This window comes from the organism of the source record quoted next, unplaced genomic scaffold (genome assembly GCF_019419815.1).
Source record: "Pyrus x bretschneideri cultivar Hongxiangsu unplaced genomic scaffold, Pyrus_bretschneideri_v1 Contig1, whole genome shotgun sequence".
NCBI lineage: Eukaryota > Viridiplantae > Streptophyta > Magnoliopsida > Rosales > Rosaceae > Pyrus > Pyrus x bretschneideri.
Window position 1 is genome coordinate 8,066,506 of NW_025999390.1, and position 21,378 is coordinate 8,087,883.

General features: G+C 39.8%; 4 protein-coding genes across 6 annotated transcripts; 1 reads left to right on the forward strand and 3 right to left on the reverse strand.

Annotated features, from left to right (window-relative positions):
- LOC103945201 (germ cell nuclear acidic protein) lies at positions 1 to 4,455 on the forward strand. 3 transcript variants are annotated; one of them, XR_007258078.1, is made up of 6 exons: positions 1 to 158; positions 614 to 1,962; positions 2,167 to 2,398; positions 2,805 to 2,887; positions 3,313 to 3,486; positions 4,327 to 4,455. XR_007258078.1 is itself a non-coding variant. In XM_009355739.3 (5 exons), the coding sequence occupies exons 2-5, from the start codon at positions 700 to 702 to the stop codon at positions 3,430 to 3,432; spliced, it is 1,698 nt and encodes a 565-aa protein (XP_009354014.2). In that variant the 5' UTR covers positions 1 to 158; positions 614 to 699; the 3' UTR covers positions 3,433 to 3,720. The 3 variants fall into 3 exon arrangements, 2 of the variants coding, with proteins under 2 accessions (XP_009354014.2, XP_048439247.1); XM_009355739.3 differs by lacking the exon at positions 4,327 to 4,455 and having other exon boundaries at positions 3,313 to 3,720; XM_048583290.1 differs by lacking the exon at positions 4,327 to 4,455 and having other exon boundaries at positions 8 to 158; positions 621 to 1,962; positions 3,313 to 3,720.
- On the reverse strand, positions 3,669 to 4,917 carry LOC103945202 (NAD(P)H-quinone oxidoreductase subunit M, chloroplastic). The gene is made up of 2 exons (XM_009355742.3): positions 4,406 to 4,917; positions 3,669 to 3,926 (listed from the first exon to the last, which is right to left on the reverse strand). The coding sequence occupies exons 1-2, from the start codon at positions 4,829 to 4,831 to the stop codon at positions 3,738 to 3,740; spliced, it is 615 nt and encodes a 204-aa protein (XP_009354017.1). The 5' UTR covers positions 4,832 to 4,917; the 3' UTR covers positions 3,669 to 3,737.
- Positions 4,918 to 5,275: 358 nt separating this feature from the next.
- On the reverse strand, positions 5,276 to 14,175 carry LOC103946826 (the record flags this gene model as incomplete). Its single annotated transcript, XM_009357618.2, is given in 12 exon segments — positions 5,276 to 6,099; positions 6,710 to 6,813; positions 6,885 to 6,927; positions 7,038 to 7,308; positions 7,469 to 7,559; positions 8,172 to 8,246; positions 8,386 to 8,485; positions 8,627 to 8,777; positions 8,872 to 9,073; positions 9,409 to 9,998; positions 10,000 to 11,711; positions 11,713 to 14,175. Coding segments are annotated over 12 exon segments (6,222 nt in total), but the record flags the coding sequence as incomplete, so codon positions are not given.
- A 3,025-nt stretch (positions 14,176 to 17,200) lies between these two features.
- Positions 17,201 to 21,176, reverse strand: LOC103945200 (protein kinase STUNTED). The gene is made up of 10 exons (XM_009355738.3): positions 20,739 to 21,176; positions 20,534 to 20,631; positions 20,067 to 20,316; positions 19,250 to 19,972; positions 18,902 to 19,150; positions 18,617 to 18,780; positions 18,451 to 18,530; positions 18,135 to 18,282; positions 17,889 to 18,038; positions 17,201 to 17,780 (listed from the first exon to the last, which is right to left on the reverse strand). The coding sequence occupies exons 1-10, from the start codon at positions 20,911 to 20,913 to the stop codon at positions 17,538 to 17,540; spliced, it is 2,280 nt and encodes a 759-aa protein (XP_009354013.2). The 5' UTR covers positions 20,914 to 21,176; the 3' UTR covers positions 17,201 to 17,537.
- Positions 21,177 to 21,378: the final 202 nt, after the last annotated feature.

Genomic DNA, 21,378 nt, shown 5'->3' on the forward strand with positions numbered 1-21,378 from the left:
TCAGTGGAAGTGTTTTTGTTTGGTCAAGACTCAAGTGATCAGTCGAAGAGTCAGTCCCCAAAGCTCAGGACACAAGTCTTTGCATCTCTTTATGAGTTGTGTCGCCTCTTAGCCTTCTCTGTCTGTTCACTCTTCGGCTTTCAAATTTTTCCAACGAGGTAAGAACCAACACCCCAACGATTTTACGTTTTTATTGTTCTGCATTTTTTTTAAGGAATTATTCTGCCAATTTGAAAGTCTATTTTTATGTTTGTTTGAGTCTCACAGATGTTGGGTTTTCGTTAATTTTCTCAAAGAAAGTGTAAAAATTGGTTCTTGATTGGTTTTGCCTTTGTTTGGTTCCTGAGAAAACCCACGAAAATTCTGAAAGTCCTATACTTGCTTACCTAAGGTTTTTTGTTGGTGGTTTTTTGTTATTTTGTTCAAAGAAAGTAGGAATTGGGCTCTTTCAGTGTTTTTTCTTTTCCTGCATTTTCTCAGGAACCAAAAGGGGCTTCTCTCTTCCATTGACGTTAAAGAATTGTAGGTCACAGACTCACAATTCATGTTCTGGTTTCTGCTTGAATGATTTTGATTTTGTTTTGGTTTGTTCTTGTTTTTTCTGCGTTTTCAGAAAACAGAAGCTTGGTAATGCAGAAGTAGTGTGAGAGACAAAAGAGGGGTTTTTGTATTTGTGTGCTGGTAGCTGGTTGTTGCTAAATGGCGCCAACTACATTGATAAGAGAGCTCAACAGTTTAAAGAAGGATTTTGAGGATGGTATGGGTATGGGATCAGTTAGGCGGGGGAAGAGAGAGCGTGTGGCCGATAGGATATTTGAGCCCAATTCCTGCGGCAGTGCCACCAAGAAAAGAAGAAAGTGCAGTACTAAAGTTGAAGAACTGATACCGGATGAGGATTATGAGACATTCTTGAGTTCTTTAGCTGACCATGGCAGTGATGTTGATTATATTGACAATAGATGGGTGGATGATCGGAATGGTGGTGATGTCAATGTAAATGATAGGTCTGTGGATGATGGCGATCACAACGTTGAGGTTAGGCCTTTGGATGATGGTGTTGACGGTGGTGATGATGAGGATCCTGATTATAAGATACTCTTGGATAAATTGACGAAAGGTGGAAAGTCCTTCACAAACAATAGGTCTGTGGATGATGGTTATGATGATGATGATGATGATGATGATGTCCATGCAAACGGTAGGTATGCGGATGATGGTGGTGAAAACACTCAGTCTCTGGATGATAGTCTTGATGATGAGGATCCTCAGTATAAGATATTCTTGGAAAAGCTGAGGCAAGATGGAAAGTCTTATGTGTTGGAAGCTGTTGGAGATAATGGGAAATCAGAAGTGATCAAGTATGAACAAGAAAATGAGATACTTGACGGGCCCGATTTTGACACCCCTGAAACTTTGAAAAAATCTCAGGTGAAAGAGAAGCCTGATATTCAAAGCACTTTAAGGAGGAGTATGAAGAGAAAATGCACAAATTGCCTTAAAAATTCTGCTCTTCCTGTGAATAAAGAAGTGATTGCGAGCCCAAGAATTGTTAAGTATGATCTGAGGAAAGAAAACAGGGCAATTCTGGAAAACAGCTCAATGAAGAAGAAGAAGAAGAAGAATGTAAATGAGAAAGCTGCAAATGGTAGCACACGGGGGCGTCCTTTGAAAATACCCCCTGTGGAGGCTGTTCATTTTACCATGCAAGGATGTGCAAATGAGAAAGCTGCTAAAGGTAGCACAAAGGAGTGCCCTGTTAAAAGAACTCGTGTGGCGGATCTCCGGTTTGCCAAGCAAGGATGCAAGCGCGGATTAGAAGATGAGGACTACACAAAGCTTTTAAGTTGTCTACAGTTTGATGATGGTAAAATGGTGTATTCACCTCCAAATGGTAGACCGGTGATACTGGATGATGATGGAGAGAGTTCACCTCCAAATAGAAGTTTTACTTCATTTACAGCTGTATGTATCTTCCCCCGTTTCAGTTTTGGTTTGTTTTTTCTATTTTATGCTTTACATGCATACACATACACACGCACACAGAGACACATCACGGATGAGCATTTGTGCAAGTACATATACGTCTGTATATGAGTGATTTTATTGATTCGTAGTATCTGAAATTTGTCTTTTGCTGGTTGTTGTCAATGCTTTGCAAATTAATAGGTGGATGTAGACAGTGGGCGGTGCGTTAAAACTCGTGATGCAAGTCATTCGCAGTTTAGGAAGGGGCTTATGGATATTCTGACCAGGCCTTATGACTATGAAGAGTACAGAAGCCTCTTGAAAGAAGCGACTCACCGAAAGCCATTGGGGCACGACAGAAATCTGCGCAATAGAACAATAACCTGTCCAGTTGAGGGGAAACTCGCACCTTCATATCTAAAACAGCACATAGGTTGGTTTTCTTTATTATGCATGAGTAAAGGAGCATAGCATCAATTTACTGTTATTTGTCTTTCAACATTTTTTATTTCCTGTTTGTCTGAATTGAATTTTAAAACAAGATATACAACACTTAGAAGTTTTAAAGCTTAAATGCTCAATTTGTTGAATGAAAGTAGGTTGAGATAATGTTTTATTGAGATTTTGTGGCTGCCGGATTCTCTCATAATTAAGAAGGATTTTGTATGTGACACCACCTGTATTTGTGTTAGAACAGTTAGATGAACTGAAGCAAACATCGAGAATATAATTTGCTCCTTACCAAAAGTACAAGGATTTAGATCCTTTTCTTTATACTGTTTGTAACCTTTCAAGTTGATTGTATTTTATTTTAATTAATTTGTCTTCAAACCTTGCAGTTCTGAGAAGAAAGATTACGGCAGCTCGTGGTGACCGCCCTAGAGTTTTGAATCTCTTGCGGGGATTTTTCTACTGGCTGAAGGTTAGTTGTTTTTTGAGTTTTGTTGTATGTCTGTGCTTGATACTAGGGTTATCACTTATCTTATTGCTAGTTAACATTTAGTCGAGTGATATACTGATTTCATTTTTGTTGGGATTGATCAGTTTTCGATACCTATATTGAAATAGACTTCTGTTTTAAGACTGGAGGTATTTCATTTGGTATTATGTTCCCGCACATGGTAAAAGCACATGTTGACATGCCTTTGCATTGTTGTTTCTGTGTTGGTAAAATCACACGTTGCCATGCCTTTACATTGTTGTTTCTGTGATGGTGTATGACTTTTGCACGCGTTACTTTGCATGTGAGGGTCAGTGTTGCGTACATGTGCATCCCAGCTGATGGGTATTGGATTCACGTCTAGTAACGCTCTTCTAATTTGTGTAATTATTGTATATTTTTGCTAGAATGTGGCCCAAGATGAAAGCTTCTGTCCTTGGAATGACTCGTCTTGTTTGAAAGTGCTGCCACCATCTGATAAGAAGGCTGGACTTACAGAAAGGGGACTTGAAGGCAAACGTAAGTAAGAGTTCGTGCACCATCTTCAGATTCCGATGGAAACAAGTTTGACAAGTACATTGGTAAGATTTTAGTATGTAGATAATTAGGGTTTAAAATAGGCTCTGGTTCAGGAACCTTTCCCACTTTTGGAGTAGAAAATACTAACCATATGTTAAAATCGTATTCGACTCTGTCTCCCTCCCTCCCTCCCTCCCTCCCTCGCACCCCCCCATCCTCCTTCGCTCAGAGGTATGCAGGGGAAGAAATTAACATATCAGACTCTAATTAATATAAATATTCACCATCTTTTTACAGCCAGTGTGTTGAAATCTTATGACTGTTGTACATCTTGAGGTTGAATGTCATTGTTATTGAACATCATGCGAGGCTTGCCCATGCTGAAGTTGAGGACTCTGGCATCCATGTTGTACTTTATTTCCCCATCGTATAGCAGCTTCCTTATGTAGTGCTCGATGTCCGAACCGATCAGACGGAGAGTGTACTCTGTCAATGGAGCTCCCTGATTTTTCACATAGAAATGTTAATGTCTCAACAAGAAACAAGACATTGAAACCCTAGTTACAACTTCAAATGTAAGAAACGTGGTTTTTCTGTTAGGTTGAATTTAATGCAAAGGAAAGAGGGATACGGTCCAACCTAATGTTTGTGATCACATTTACAACCTGTAGCTATAAAAATTACAGAAATCTGCATTAGCTTGACATGCATTGTTGATCAATTTTTCTACGGTTTAAGGTTTTGTTGTTTACACGACTTGATATGTACATCATTAACATTATTTAAGCAATATTATACTAATAAAATTATGTGTTTCAAATTTTTGATGAATAATATAAGTTATTGTCGTGATATCGTTTTGTGGGTTGATTCACTTTTGCGTTAACACAAACACGATACAGGTATAAATGAGTAACCACACATACAATGAAAGAGCACCAAATGGTTTTTCAATGGACTCAAAATCAAAGCTTCTCTTACCTCATAGTGATCCACAAGCTCCTGGAAGTAAGAGTAGACCTTGTTGCAGGACTCAGAAGTCCACACAAACTCATTGGTGGGGTCCAGAATAATAGTAAGCTTATCCATCTGAGTCTGGTCGAAGGCGCAAGTCTCTGGGTCAATGTAAGCTGCGTAGATCCTGACGTGCCTCGTGGCACTACTCAGCCAATCCCCACCGTACTCCCTCCCCATGTTCTTGCTCTCCACATTCACCTGCTTCTCCACCGGCCTCAGTGGTGTGCCTCCCGTTCCCAGCACTTTCTCTGTCCTCACACTTTCTCTCTCCTCCTGCGACTCTTGGACTTCTGGCTGCTGAGCTGCTACGGAGAAATCCCTTCTCTTTTGGAGCTTTTTTTTGCCTCCAAAATAGCCCAAGAGTGGAAACTTTGCCATTGTTGCTGCCATGGCTGAATGCAAATAGGCTACAGGCCAAATTGTTCAATCTTTATATATGTGGTTTAAGTGAAGAAATGATGTTGCTTTTGGGTGCTCCAACTTTTGCGAAATTGTGGGAGGCCCCAACGAACATTGATCCACTTATTTGTGGGGATAAGATTTCTTGTTTTATACTTGGGAGCTTGAGTTGTGTGTGGTTAAAATAAACAGAAAATTAACAGCCATCAATTCGTAAGTTGTAGCTAAAATGTTGACTTGTTGTAACATAATTGCATATGATTTTATTGAGTTACATGAAAGATTTGACGTGTCGAAAAAGTGTCCGATAATTATTTTAAAATTACATCTAAAAAGTGTCCGATAACTATTTTAAAATTCCAATAACAGTTCCATCGGGCTAGAGCAGAGATCGAAAATAAATTCAGAAAACTCGGGTTGGAGGAAAACTTACACTGAAAACATGAATGCAATATTTTCTTATTAGAAACTTGATAGTGTTGCAAATGTACACTATACAATTTAGTAGGGAGGAAAAAGCTAAAAGAAAAAAGAAAAAAAAAATATCTCAATTCCCCGGCTAAGAAAAAAATAAAAACCTATAACAAGAGTGCAGGCCTCCGGTAAATCTGAGGACGATGGATTGGCTAGAAGAGCCCCGGGTTTCCGGTAAGAACAGCGGATTCTCCTGCACCTGCTCTTTTATTTCCAGTATAATACTCTCTGTATGTCTTCCTATGCGATGGCGGTCATACTCGCCATTGCAGAATCAAAGTTTGGGAAAACAAAATTTACTTACAACAGACTAATTACTGCATACCATAGCTAATTCCATGTTGTCCCCCCTTGAGCTGCGTCTGTCATGAAGCATTTGCCTTCAACCTTTCCAGTAAACGAATCGGTTTAATCAGTTCATCAAGATCATCTAATTCCAATTCCGACGAATCGCTGTCACAATATGCAGCTTGCTCCTGTATTGGATCATTAGTTTCTCCAACCTCCTCATCACTAACATCAATGCTAATGAAATCAGCGACTCCGTCAACAATTATGTCATCGCTGTTCTGTGCAGACTGCTTTCCAGACACTGTTCTCGGTTTGGAAACAGTTATATCCTTGGAAACAAAGTAACGGCCCCAAGCATTTCTGTGTTCTCTTGATCGTTTTCTTTTCTTTTCCTTTGCTCGGTTTCTGGGGTGGTGAAGCTTGCATTTAGGCCCTTGCGGACAGGTTCCGGTTGCTTCAAAGGACAGGCAAACATAGCTGTGCTTCTTCCGGCACTGTGAGGGAGATATATTTTCTATTTTACTTGCTCCGAAACTAGTGTATCTTTGTTTGCTCAGATAAGAGTTATCAAGCCTTACATATAAAATCTAGTATAACTGTATGACAAACAGAAATTCTATTTGCACCCAGATTATTACTCAACAGCCCGAACTATTTTCCACATTCCCCTAATTCAACAAATAATACTTTTACTCACCACACCCCCTTTCCATAAATATGTTAATTAAATCTTTTGTTCACTATGTTCTTGAGTGCAGGCAGATCTCAATAATAATATTATCAACGAAACTCTCTTTCTTGTTCGACATATTCAATGTCTACTTTATTGAAGGATAGGTTCAACTATAGTTAACTTTCTAGTCCCCTTTTCATCTCAACCATTCCCCTTCCCATAATACACCAAACCTGAGCAGTTTTTCATCTGGTATGTCCAAATTCATTGCCTACAAAATCAACATGCATGCCCACACACCACATACACAACTGAACTAAACAATTGGGCTCCGTACTAGCAAGTAAAACGAGTCCCAGACTTCCGGATTCAAACCAGCATAAAAAAAACACAAACACAAGCAAAAAAGCGTATATATGATAAGACAGTACCTCATTCCCGTCAGCACAATAGCCCTTAAGAAATCCTTCACAAGTAGATGCCTTTGGATTCACATTCACATGTCTGTAAGGGCAATTTTGATTGGAGCATAAACCTGCCAGGAAACATGTCAGAATTTTCTAATTCTATTAGTAGCTTCACTAGAACAATGTTACTAGAAAGCACCTTGCAAATAGTAAGAACAGTCCGGCATTCTTTCAGGAATGACCTGCATGAAGATAAAATATAAATAAAGAAATAAAAAGAAAAGGATAACATGTCCAAAAAGAAGTACAAAGTTCTGTTGTAGATCACATGAAGTCCTGTCACACAGTAAACCTGATGAGTCAATTTGCAATTGGGATTGGAACATAAACCCTTCAGAAACTTTGTGCAGACTGCAACTTTAGAGGAGTCATGGATATAGGGACATTTTCCATCATCCTTATTGCACTTCCCAAATCTTGTAAAAAACTGACAGTACTTCCGCTTTTTTGCCAGCCGCAGTCTGGCCGTGTGCAAACTCCATCGGACTCTTTCACTAGCCAATATGCGAGTTCTCTTCTTCGGATTTCTAATAAGCTGGTTACCATTGCCAATCCGCAAATATCTGCCAATATGGAAATGCATTTATATCCAAGAATTTTAAAACTTAAGAAGAATGCAACCATAATTTGGAGGTTCGTGTGTCAACACCATCAATTGGCATTCACATTTGCTTGTATTAATTTCAGGAATCTATCTTTAAGGCATAAACAACAGCAACTTACTCATCATTGCCAATCACCAATCTCTTTGGAACATAAGATCTCTTGGGATCCTTTTCAGGATTGAGCACACCAGAGCTTGACGATTCGTCATCTACACAGAACATGAATGAATACTGTACGATCAATTTGCTGATAAGATGTACCCCCACATATGCTAAAATATTTATAAAAAAAAATCCTCCAAAACTGAAAAACACTTCGTTAATCACCTTATAATACTTCTTTGGAATTGGAACATACGGCTATATGTGATTCAAACATGAATAGAAAAGACACTGTCCAGTGTGAGGGCAACTGTTCATTAACTATATAATTAATATGCTAAAAGAATGTCCAAAACGATATTGACAGAAATCAGCAATTCTGTTTCTATCGTATGGACCTTTCGTCCCCTTTGTTTACCAAAATACAAATCAGCAGTTCTGTAATTAGTCAGAAATCAGAGGCACATCCTGAGCCAAAGATAATGGTTCCAAATCACGAAGATATAAAAAAACTCTCTTCCCAATCACTCCAAAACTAGATATGACCATCTACTCATAAGAGAAAGAAAGGTTGAAACTTAAGAACATGTGGTGACCACATCCAATGGCCAGAAGAAATTGAAAATCAAGCTCCTAATGTATAAGTATTAAAAAAGTATACACTAAAGCTCATATTGAAAAGGACATTTGATATGTGGAGCAAATAAAAAGCAGCTCACCTGAAATCCTTTTTAGTGTTCGCCTTGAAGGATCCATTTTGTACCGGACAGAACCAATGCGAAATATACGTTTTCCTGCCATATCATCAGACACTTAATAATCAAGCAACACTACTATGTGGAAACATATTGAAGGTATACCACAAGCAAGAAATGTCATGCATCTGACACATCAGATGGCTCTACATTTTCACTACACTATCAACTGACTTACCTGACAAATTATTTCTAAACTTAGACCCCAAACTAATGCATGCAGCACCATTGTGTTCTCTTTTCTTCTTCTCCACTGCAGCAACAGCACGTGTAGCTTCCTAGACATTGTTAATAGAAACAATTGAGGTGGATAGGGGACAGAGCAGTTTCTGATTTGGAAACCATTACTTCACTTTAAATAAAAAAGGGATTATCTTTGAAGAAGAAATAATAGCCTGACTGGGTACCAGCCAACAAACCTCATTAGCTTCCTTTGATTGCCTTTCAAGGGATTTTGACCATTTTAAACTGGCCCCACCAACACTTAATACCTTGTACATTTTAAGCGAAAAGCCGTGGGTTGACTTAGTGTACAAAGTATCCCGCCTTCTTGACAACAGCAATTTCTTACTGAAAAATGAGATAATATTTGATTTTCTTAAGTAACATACACAAATGTGTTCAAATCTAATTGCATTTTCAAAACAAGAAAAGAATCAAATACCTGATTGTGGGTGCGGAACTATATTTGAAACTGGAAGCCTGACTTTGCATGAAAGTCCTCCAGTGTCTTGCTCTTTTCCATGGAAACAGGTAAGGCACTACCTTCTGATGGTTAAGTGAACCACCATCATTGTTTGATGACTGTGTAGCATGCGGTGTCCACACCAAAGAGTTTTTTCCAGTTTTACTTGTTTTTGCAACAGCTGTACGAGAAAACCAAGGTAATAAGATTCTAAAACAGTGAAGAGTTTCAACCAAAAAAGGGTCAAATCTGTACAATGATATCATCATTGAAATATGAAAAGAGCTTAAGTTGGAAAAGGTTACAGATCAGAGGTCCAATACGTCTAAAAGATGAAGAAAAGGACAACATCCAGGAAATAGAAGAACCCTGATGCTAACAGTTAGCAGTAATCAATAAATGGAACTGAACAAATCCACTTTTGCCTTGATCCAGAAAATGCATTTCAGAATTTAGGTGTAAGTGTAAAAAATACTGCTTAGAGACCACATAACAGAATAAGTTCTAACAGCATACCCTTGTGTGATCGTTTCTTGCCATATGTTCTTCTGGGGACAATCTTAGGAACCCTTTGCAGCTGTAAGTTTAAATTGTCATCAGGCATGATAGCATGACATTCCAAAGATGTCCTGATTAGCTGATTTTTGCGCCTCTTGTAGTAGCCATCAGAAGATGAGTGCTGGATCTTATCAGCACTGTGGACCGGAAGGTCACAAGGACTTGAAGTTGCAACCAACTGATTTAACGTGCACTTTCCATTTACAATCTTCTTGGTATTTGGAGGTGCCAAATTCTCATCATGCAGTACATTCTGGTTTTCCAAATTATTGAGCGAACCACTCTGATTTTCCTGAGTTTCAGAAATTGTCAGTGAGTCCTTGGCAAATGTTTGTGCATCTTTGGTGTCCAAAGAATTCATAGGATCTAACTTGGTTTCACCACTAAGAGGCTCAGACACCGGGGATGATGCACGAACCCCGAAAGAGATTGCAGGACAAGTAGATAATATGGGTGCAATAGGTAGTTGGGGTGTCGGCCTATCAAAAGGAGCATTCATTTCTCCAGTTCTCATGAGACTTGGAGGCATTTTCACATCAATCCTACTGTCAGATCCTGCATTCTTCTTCAAACCATCTATTCCATGAAGAGTTCAACTGATAAATAGCTGAACTAAACCCATGGGAGCTTTGCGGAGCAGCAACTGGAGGTTTTCTAACAAGGCTGTTACCTTTACGCACATACGAATTACTTTGAAATTTTCCATTCCTTTGTGGCAACTGCCTTTGGGGTGGAACAGTACTAGATAAAGGCATGCTTACAGGAAGAGGAGATGAAGATGAATTACCATTTCGATGCCAAGTCCGAGGCTTTGCAATATGAGTTGAAGAGGCAGTCTTCATTGAGGTAGAAGAGACCGAATATGAACGACCTGGCACAATCCCACGAGTAGCTTGACCCAGCTGGTTCTTCAAACCAGATTCCGTGCTTACGAGATTCGAACCATGAGTTGTCTTTTTGATATTTTGCAAAGGTAAAGCTACTGACTTCCCCATCACTGAATTGGTACCACCTGATGATGAATTTTTAGCCAATGCATTGGAACCACCTTCAACCACTGACTTCAAATCCAATTGCTGGTCAACCCCACCAGCTTTTTCATCAGAAATTTTGATAACTGATGGACTACAAGGTAGCATCTGCATGTAAAGGACATCAGTTGAAGTTTCTGGAGAACCCTTATCTGATACTGTATCATGCACAAACTCCGTTCCTTCATCATTAGAGTTAGTAGTAGATACTGCATTGTTATTGGCACATAACAACAGACAATTTGACTCAACGGGCAATTTCTCCTTCACAGAGACATAATTTGATTCCATGTCTGTGCAGGAAAATTTATTGCTTGAGTCTGGAGGCTGGACTTCTGAAGAAACGCTGCATAGAGCAGTCTCACCTTGCATCATAACTTGCTCATCTGTTGAAAATATACCAAAATTTTCTTCTAGGTTACTTTCTACGTCCATAATGTCAAGCTGATGGCTATTTACAACCAGAGCTTGAGTGCTAGCCTCTTTTTGTTCATTCCTCAATGGTGAGGGACAAAGGAATGATGTATCCGGAACTGATTCTTCATAAAGTGTACATGATTCAACACCTTGGTGCTCAAAGTTCATACCATCATTAGTAAGGGCATCCCTAGCTGCAGATACAGCTGCTAAATCATCCACAAATAATACAGTGCTTCCCTCTTGAGAAGGAATTAAATTAGCAGTAGCAGAGAGAAAACCTATGCTGGAAGCAGTAACTTCGTCTTCTTGTGTTGGATCATCATTAGTCCAAGGTGCTTCTGCATAAGATGTAGAGTTATCTGCAGGTCCGTCATTGGTTTGAGAGGTAGTCCCTACCAGATGAGAGGTGGATACTTTTCTCCTCTTTATATACTTCAGTGAAGTCTCATCAGGATCAGAGTTAACATCACTTCTAGCTGATAACTTAGCCTCAGAAATCCCATCTAGTGAGCTGTTCCCACGCAGAACACTGACCCCGTCATTATCAGGTTGAGAGCCCGTATCTAACTTTTCAACACCAGAAACAGCAACTTCTGCACAACTAGCATCCTTCAGGGATGAACTTACTGCCATATCCACAGAATTTTCATGGGCAGAAACATTTCTAGGCTCTACAATAGTGTTGGAAGCTCTTGAAGAGTCTAACAGAGTCCTAAATTTTCTCTTCTTTTTAATCTTGAATGTAACACTCTTACGATCTCCAGCTGAATTTGCAATCTTTGAAGATCCTTCGGTGTCCACAACTAACAAATGATCTGGAGGCACCATCTGCAGATGCTTGCGTGCCGACAAAATTGGCATTCCCACCATTAGGAACAATAATATTCTCATTACTAACTTTATCAGAGTTCCGTGCAGTACCTCTACCATCATCGGAGCAGACAGCAAAGGTCTTCCCCGAACTTGATAAACCAACAGTCATGCTGCTTTCTGCTGAAGATATAGCCTTTGGAAGTTCTTCCACAGAACCAATTTGTAGTGATGTTGGGAGCTGATGTGTACAAGGTTGCTCGCTGATGGCATCCACATTGCCAATGTCATGAACCATGACTTCTTGATAAGATACTTTTATACCACCGTCAATATCCAAGTTGGTTTCTGCACCATGGCCAGAGCCATTTACATTCATAATGTCTCCATGCGTCGTAGTTTTCTCTGAACTTAAAAGCCCAGAATTGGCATTGCCTTCTACAGACAATCTGGACTCTGATGACTCTGTTCGTATGACATTATCAAGCGATAAACTGTCTCCACTCTGACATATCTGTTTGCTGACATCTACAACGCAACCAGTTTCTGGACAAGTAGCTACCCTAAGTGAATCAGTTACATTGTTGGTAAAATTTGAACTCTTAAGCAAGCCCTGGACAGAAGCATCTACAGTTGGACAAGCCTGATCAATATTAATTTCTTCACAACTTGAAGAACCCAAATTACAAGTTGAAGTTTTCCCAGTACTCTTACTACAAGAGTTGGCATCAGTGCCATGTTCATCCGATACCATGCTCAGTGAAGAGGTTTCACCCTTTTCAGTCCCAAAGGCTGTAGATGGACTACAAATATAGCTATCTGCTGCCTGTGGTTCATCAATCTTCTTTTTTGGCTGTGGACGAGGGTTTACAACCTTTTTCACTACTTTCTTCACCACTTTTTTCTTCTTAGTAACCTTAAGAGAAGACATTTGAGCAGAACCAGCCTTTTTACCATCTCTTTGTAAAACCTTACCCTTTGTGTTACCCTCTGTAGCCCTTTCCACTTCACTCTTTCCAGAAGAATCACCGGTCGCATTAGAACCGGGCTGTTCGATATCACACCTATTCTCCATACCAGATATGTTCACTTCCTCTTCCAACTGTCGTGGGTCCTTGTCTGAACTGGATGTCTTATTTGCAACAACTATGGAGCTTCGCAAACGTACAGGTGCAGCATTCTCACTGTCTCTACTGAGTTTCAAATTTGACAAATCCCTGCTGTACACTGAATCTATCTTAGCATCCCTATTTCCAACTGCCTTCGCCACTAGTGAATTCGATTTAAAAGAAACATCAAGTTCCAAAGAATTCGCACCTCTCTCAACTTCACCCATCTCGCGACCCGAATACTCATAGTATCCTTTCCCCTTGTGGGAACTAGAGCCAGAATTATCAAAATAAGCAGAACCATTCCGGTGACTAGGTTTCGCCGTTTGAAGCCTGAGTAAAACACTCTTCTTTTGTATCTGCTTCCTCCTATTACTAGTACTACTCCCTCTTTCAGATTCTGAACCATAATAATCCCGCTTCGCCGAAACATTCCGGCCCCTGTTACCCTCATCGAACACGAATGGATCATATAACTCTCTAGTAGCTTCTCTATCATTACGAACCCATCTCTGATTATTCTCATGCACCTCATCTCTCCTACCACCACTCCTCAACTCATCATACCGGCCATCATAGCCACCCGAATTCGAATCTAAAAGACTCTTCAAATTCTGGCTTGACGCAAACCCCAATTCGCGATACTTTCCATCGGAACTGGGTTCTGCACGAGCACGGCGGCGACTGATATAATCGTCGTCCACGGGGGCCCGATGGTCCCGGAGCAGCTGTTCATTGTAGTCAGCCCTAAACCTAGCACTACCATTACCCTCTGATTCAACCCTAAATTGGGGTTTATGCAATTCACGATCGTAATCGTGAAAAGCCCTAGAAGAATCCCAAGAAACGGGATTGGATTCGACGTAAGGCGATTCAAATTGGAGCAATCGGTGGTGGCGAGGGCGCTCCGAATGGGCGACCGCGACCGAGGGGAGGAGACGGGGTAGTCGTGAAGGGGGAGGAAGGTTCTGGAGCGTTCGGTCTCGAAGGTGAGATGTGGCGGGGGAGGGGGCGGGGGCAGGGGCGGTGGGGGAAGAGAGTGATACGGCGACGTTTGGGGTGGTGGTGGAGGGGGCGGAGGTTGGAGGAATTGCTGTGGTGGTGGCGGTTGTTGTGAGTGGTGGTGGTGTGTGTAGTTGTGGTTGGTGTTGTGGTGGCGGTGAGGGTAGTTTGGCAAATTTGGATGGTTGTCGGAAGGGTAGGGATTGGAAGAAGGAGCGTACCTTGTGAGGTGGTGGGGATACTGCGGGGGATCCATCGACGGCGTATCTTTCGTTTCTTCGGTTTCTTCTCTGATCGTCTTCTTCTTGTTTCTTATGCGACTTTGTGCTTCGCGTTTCGTTTGAAAATCCAATTCAATCCAATCCAATCCAGTCAAATCGCGTTTTTCTTTATTTTTTTTATTTTTTGGTGGGCAGTTTCTTGCGTTCACACTTTGAAACCGATAGAGTGTGTTATATCTTTGACAGTTTCCAAAGCAACACGACACGTCACACCATTCAACCCAATCGAATTGGTTTTCTGCGCCACGTAAGCAAAACGTGGCTCCAATGCCTAGGGAAGTTTCATGAGGCAAAATAGTCTTTGTGTGGAATATAAGGCAATTTGGGATCCCCTAATCTAAACTCCTTTTTTTTTTTTTTTTTTTTTTTGTCAAACAATATATTTTGTTAAATTAGATGTCAATTTAGCCACTAACAGAATTCAAACTCACGTCATCATGCAAGAGCTTACTCTACTATAATCATGTTTGTCAACTAAAACTTTATAAAATTATTATTCTAACCCCTAATTAAAATTAAACAAAAGTATTTTAAAAGGATAAATTAGTAATTACATGCAACATAAATTTTGTTGTTTTTTAAGCCACCCGCACAACTATATAAAGCATAGCATGTCCTAATTCAAAATCTAAAAATTAAATAAACAAAAAAATTTTTAAAAAAAATGTCCACTTAAGAAAGCGCCTCATCATTGTCCTATTTTTCATGTTTAATTTTAAAAATTATTCACACTCCATAATAAAAGCAAAAAACTACACCATCGGCTAGTAATTTGGTAATAAAATATTTTTCTTAACACACGTTGGACCATATTTTAAGAGAAGTTCTAACGAAAAGTCTACGGTACTGTTCACTTTAACGAAAAACCACATTTTTACACTAAAAATTAATCCTGGTACTATTCACTTTACCCTTTATTTTGTCCTTATAGTTAAAACTCAAAATTTTCAAACCATTTTCATTAGTTTTCCTTATTTTAAGGGTAGTGTTATCTACGCATTTCATTTTCCTTTCTATTGATCCTTTCAATTCATTCGATTTGTAACTAAAATTTGAGAGAGCCGTGAGAATAGCATCGTTATTTTATAAAGGAAATTGTTATTAGCACTCCAAAAATTTCATTCTACACTCTAAACTTTCTATATTAGTAAAGAAAAATACATTTGTGAGGAGTGTAGAATAAGATTTTTAGAGCGCTAATAACACTTCCCTTTATAAAAATGAAAAAGTATTAGATATACCTTTACCTATTTTGCCTTGTCCATTAGACATCTTAATTAGGCAAATGGGAACCGGATCCTCTCCGAGCTTAGGAGCCTAAACCTCGTGAGCAAAGGATAATTTGATCAAACGGCTACAAACCTCTCTTTAAAAATTATAATAATTATAATAGTTGGATTAAATTTCAACGACTCATATGATTTGCTCTGGAAGCTCTGCCTTCTAAGCTCAGGAGAGCATCCAATTCCAGACAAAATGCCACATCTGCAAAGTACAATTTTGCCTCAACCAATTGCCTAATTCTTTAGAGATGCTCTGCAACCATGCGAACTCCATGATTTATAACCGTCAGATTAATCTCTCTACCCTACCCATGTTTAGAATTTGGAACGCTCCCCGTTATGGAGAGCAACCCTAAAACACTTCTTCCCCAGCTACTGAAAGAAAGGAGGGCTAGGAGTCACGAAAGAGTGGAAGTCAGGCTACCCACCTACCTCAAGCCGGAACCAATGACCGACGGCCAGGAGGCTTTCAGAATTAGGGTTTTTGGGAAAGAAGAGATGGGCACGGGCCTCTAGAGAGAGGGTATAAATTGCCACCAACCAGTACTTTCTATCAGTCGAAAGTTTTTCCTAGCTACCTGCCAAATCTTTTAGAGTACAGTAACTGTGAAATAACAAACATAAATACTGTAACACCGTCACGTTACATAACTTTTCACTCATCTTTTAACATATATTTTACTTATCATAAGATACTTGAAAGTCACATTTGATACCTATGATTTGCTTGAATTTTTTGTTGTCGCATTTGGTGCCTATAATTTGATTGGAATTTCTCAGCTAGCCAAATGGTTACTGAGGTGGTGGTGTGGTAAAACTATTTGCCAATGACATTTCTCTCTACTTTAGCTTAGGAATAGTACTCTCATCCAGCTACATTTGGTACTCACAACCCTAAAGGGTCAACCATGGTACATTCATCCTTTATTTCACCCGTAAAATCTTGCTGCGAAAGTTACGGATGCTGTGGAAATGACCAAAATGGGTTTTGAGGTGTCGGTGACTTGTTAATTTGGCCACCAGAATTTTGGTCCATAGAAGTGGCGGTGGTTCTTCTGTTGTAGCTTTTGAGGTGTTGGGAGACCCTCATGACTTTAGAGGCATGAAGAAAGATTTAGAGCCATGTGATTTGTGGTCCTGTGGAAAATAATCTAACAACACAGTATGGTCCACTAATTTTATTACAAGTTGGAGGGAGGATAATGACTTCCATTTGCATTTGCCCTTTTTTTTTTAAGAGAAGTGTTATTGGCACTTCAAAAATTTCATTATAAACTCCTCATAAATGTATTTTTCTTTCCAAATATAGAAAATTTGAAATATATAATGAGATTTTTGAAGTGCTAATAACAATTCTCTTTTTTAGATCTGAGCACATTGTGTACCGAGTACTCAAAACGAGAAAAACTAAAGTATCTTCCATTGCATTCCGCTTCTCTCTCTTTATCTTTTGGTGATGAAAGAAACAGAATAGAGAATCTGATTTATTATTAGTTGTATAAAATCATGTGTTTATCTTTCTCGGCAGGCGATGAGAAAGATGAAAACACAATCTTAAAGATCACTCGAGAAAGAGAAAAAGGGCATGCAACGGTTTCATTTTTCTCCTTTGGCCGTATGCTTAGACTTGTACATAGTGGAAATGAAAATCAACGTTATCTTTGAAGACAAGACATAAAGAAAATCTATGACAATCTTTCTCATCACATAATGACACATGATAACAGAAATGGAAAGATTTACGTAAAAAATAGGGTATGCAACAGTTTCATGTAAGTTTTCCTCGTATGGACTTAAGCTCACTCGGAGGAAAATGAAAATCAACCAGAATTACAACATATTCATCTTTGAACATTACAACAGTCCCAACTCTTGGTCTGATTGAGACCAACAAGTAAGCTGAAAAAAAACCAACCAGGAAAACCAGTCCAACAAATAAGGACTAGTTTACGACTGCTAGGGAAGGAGGAGGGCACAAACACAAACAACCTCTCATCCTAAACCCATCCATAACTATAACCCAAACACTCACACAACATGTCAAAGCCATTGTTTTCTTACCTTTCTTATTTTCACGGTGGGGATTAATATACAAATGAATCACACAAACGGGAAGGTGCAATTACTAGCATTGTTGTGCTTGTGAATTTGTTAGTCGAAGCTTGATGAGCGGCTCCACCGCCCCTTCAGGTAGTCCTCTAAGGAGACAGTTTGCTCAATGCTGCTCATGGAGAGTGAGTCATCCTCCACATCAAGCAGTGCAAGGTTAAGGTGAGACTGCAGATTTGAACGTGGACATGTTTCGTTTTCGAGCACTTCAGATTCCTCCATGGCATGAACTTGCAGCCTGGACCACTTAGTCACATCTGCATCGCCTTGAAGAAGCTTCACGATCTGTTCTCAAAAGGACAGATACAATCTTGTCAAATATTAATTCAGAGATTTTTGTTTCATGCTATAAACTGATGGGAGGATACTCAAGAGGGATCGGATCCAGCTTACAAAGCTCATCTGGGGCCTAGCTCGTGAAGCATGTCTGATACAAAGAGTGGCTGCTAAAACCATTCTCTCTATCTGGCCCTGGTCATAGTTATCGCCCAAACGCGGATCTAATAGTTGGGACACCTTCCCACTGTTTAGAATTGGCTTGGCCTGTACAAGACGTTTCAATAATTCAATTTCTTTCAAGAGACAAACATCAAGAGGTGCATGGAGTACTGCTAAACATTAGGGGAGAAGAGGACATACCCACATGACTAGGCTCTCATGGCCTTTTGGATGGTCACTGCTTATAGGCTTTCTTCCTGAAAGAAGCTCGAGGAGTACAACACCAAATGCATACACGTCAATTTTGTCGTTTACTTTGCCATACATGAAGTATTCAGGAGCCAAATAGCTGCAGAAAAATGCAATAGTGTTATTAATTAATCAACATCTCATATTTCCATGTTTTGCTTAAAAAAGAATTTCATTTTGGAAATTTTATTCATCTTTATAGAAAAATGGAAGTCTTGACTCTTTAGAAAGACAATGAAAGGTAAAGCAATGAGATTAAGTAACGAACCCAAAGGTGCCTGCAACATCAGTGCATGTTATATGTGAAGATGAGGTTGATGCCCATTTTGCTAGTCCAAAATCAGAGAGCTGAAAACCCATTTCAAGATACTATTAAAACTGACAATTCGATAAACAAATGCATCTTTAAAAGCAACAACCAACCAGATGTATACCTGCGGCTCAAAATCATCAGATAGTAGAATATTAGATGATTTGACATCCCTGTGGATTACAGGTTGTGCACTGCCGGTGTGCAGATAATCCAAGGCCTCAGCTACCCCCACGGCCACCTTAAATCTCTCGTTCCAACCAAATGCAAGGGGATCCTTCTTAGTTCCTGATTTGGAAAAAATAGAAAAAGTTGTAATCACGTTAGAATTCAAACAAAAATGCAGGGTAAGTAGACATTTATTGTTCTTCGTTGTAATGTTTAAAACCCAGAGAAATATAGTATATACCATGGAGATTCTCTTCAAGGCTTCCTCTTGACAAGAAATCATAAACCAAGAGGAGATTGTTATCCTCAAAACAAAACCCCAGAAGGGAAATAATGTTCTTGTGATTTAAGGTAGTAATGATCTCTATTTCCAAAACAAACTCCTTCAACACATCTTCAGATGGTTTTAAGATTTTAACAGCAAGTTCCTTGCCGTCTGGAAGGCAGCCTCTATAAACTTGACTGCTACCGCCTCTCCCAATGAAGTTTTCTGGGATTACAAAGGAAAATATATTTTTTGAAAAAAAAAATCAATACAAATCGGGAAATGAATAGGATGTCTCACATATGAACTTCGTGAACAACATACCGGCCAAGAAGTATGATGTAGCTGACTGAAGTTCCTGGTAGTTGAACAATCTGCAAGTAGCAGAGTACTTTTCATGCAGTCCCTCCAATTCTTTGGGCAGGCTTTTTGAATTGTAGTCCGGTGAAGGTGGGGTAGTCATTGCCTCACCACCCACTGCAACAATTGCGCCACTTTCACCATTCAAACAGGAAGGTTGATCTGAATCACAACTATTTTTCCCTTCATCGAAATTGCTGGCAGTTGAATGCTGTCTACTGGGCAACTGCATTGCCCACTGAACTACTGAGATCTTCCGGACCCAAGACCTCTCTGGAGATTGTCGGTCTGGTAATACAGCCCGTCGAAGCAGTGGCCAACCAGGTCTCACTTCCGGTAATTCTTTGATCAACGTAGAAATTGAGCTCGCTGCTAGTGCCTCTTCTTTCTGCACTGGCACTATAGCCATATATTTATTATCACCGTCATCCGAGGACTCTTCTGCAGATTGGTGACAAGAACTATCTACCGAGGGCCGGGAACAAACTGAGCATTTCTGTCTCTCAACACTCTCCGAGCATTCCAGAAAGACTTTAGCTAATCCCTGCTCCAAGTTTTGACAATTAACCTGACCGTATGTGTCCTTTAAGGTCACACTGTCACTGCCTTCATTTAGTACTTTGGAAGACTTATACACTGATCGGTGAAATGCGCTGAGCAAACTGTTCCGGCGATGCTCTTCACTTCCTGCAAACAAGTCCTCAACTCAGAATCCCACCTTAAACAATTTACAGACTCGAAAATCATCAAAAGCAACGTAAAATTAGAAAAATCTAAATACCTTGGGGGTCACAGTAAGTTGTTTGAGAGCCTTCTCGGTTAAACAAAACCTTCCCATTATTTACAGCAAGAACCCCACAATCCTTAGACAGTTTCTTGGCACAGTACTTGGCCACGGTGGTCGATGACCGGATTTTATGGTGGTTCTGGGCAGTTCCCACTATAACCTTACTTGCAGTATATGAATTCGCTTCCCGAACTAAAATTTTCTTGACTGATGTTCCTCTGCAGATTTTAAGCTTGAGATCCACCTGTAAAAGTTTTCATAAAAAATCTGAACATTTTTAACATTCTGCCAGGCAACTGAAAAAATGATTAAACTCTCCAATTGGTTTTAACTCAAATTTTCACTCAAAGGTCACAACATTTTTCATTTTCTCAGGAAACGAACAGAGGATATGACAAAATTATACAAAAGGACAACAAAATTCTAGCATAAAAACAACAAAAAAATAGCGAGAAATTAACCTGCTTCAAGTTGCAGAAACCATCATAGACTGCAAGAACAGAGTCAAACGCTTTGACAAGAGAAAGAAGCGACGACTTCCCATCTCGATCAACAATTTCTGCAATTACCCAATCCACCAAAACAAGTAAATTTCCACTCCAGCCCACCAAAACCCAAAATCCCAAACGAAAAAAAGCCTTAATCTTCCACCCAAGTTTCACTCACCATTTTTACCGAGCACATGGAGGGCAATCACGCGATCACCAGGCTGAGCAACCTTAACCAGAGCCCATGTCAGCAGCTCTCTACTCTTCGAGTCCAGCTTCACCCCCACCACAACCGAGCGGCCTCCGCAGCTGTCCGCCTCTGCATGTCCTCCGCCACAGCCGTCTTGCACCATTTTCAAGCAGTGCAATGTAGGGGAGTCCAAACGGGGTAGTTTTGGTATCTGGGTCAGCTTCTGGCAGCTCTGCTGTTCCGTTGCCGGTGCTCGAAATTCATGTCAAATAGGATTATAAAGGCTTACAAAGCAGAGAGAGATGGGTTGGTTTGCTTTGCTTTGGTTTTCCGTTTCAGGGTCGCAAACTCAAAAGCAGTCACAGAGCAGCGGAAGAAAAGGAAAGCGCAGCAAATTTAAGAGACGGGGGCGGACCTACTTTTACTGCTAATTCAACGCACTCTGATGGAGCTGTTTTAACCATGTGTTATTATTGTTTAATGGCTTTTTCAGCAAGAGACTACGGTTTTGGAGAGATTTTTCAGCAGCACTTAGCCATGAAATTGTACATTGCGTGTTATTATATAAGAAATTAAGTAATTATATTATAAATTAATAATTTAAAAATAAAATTTACCTATATAGAAT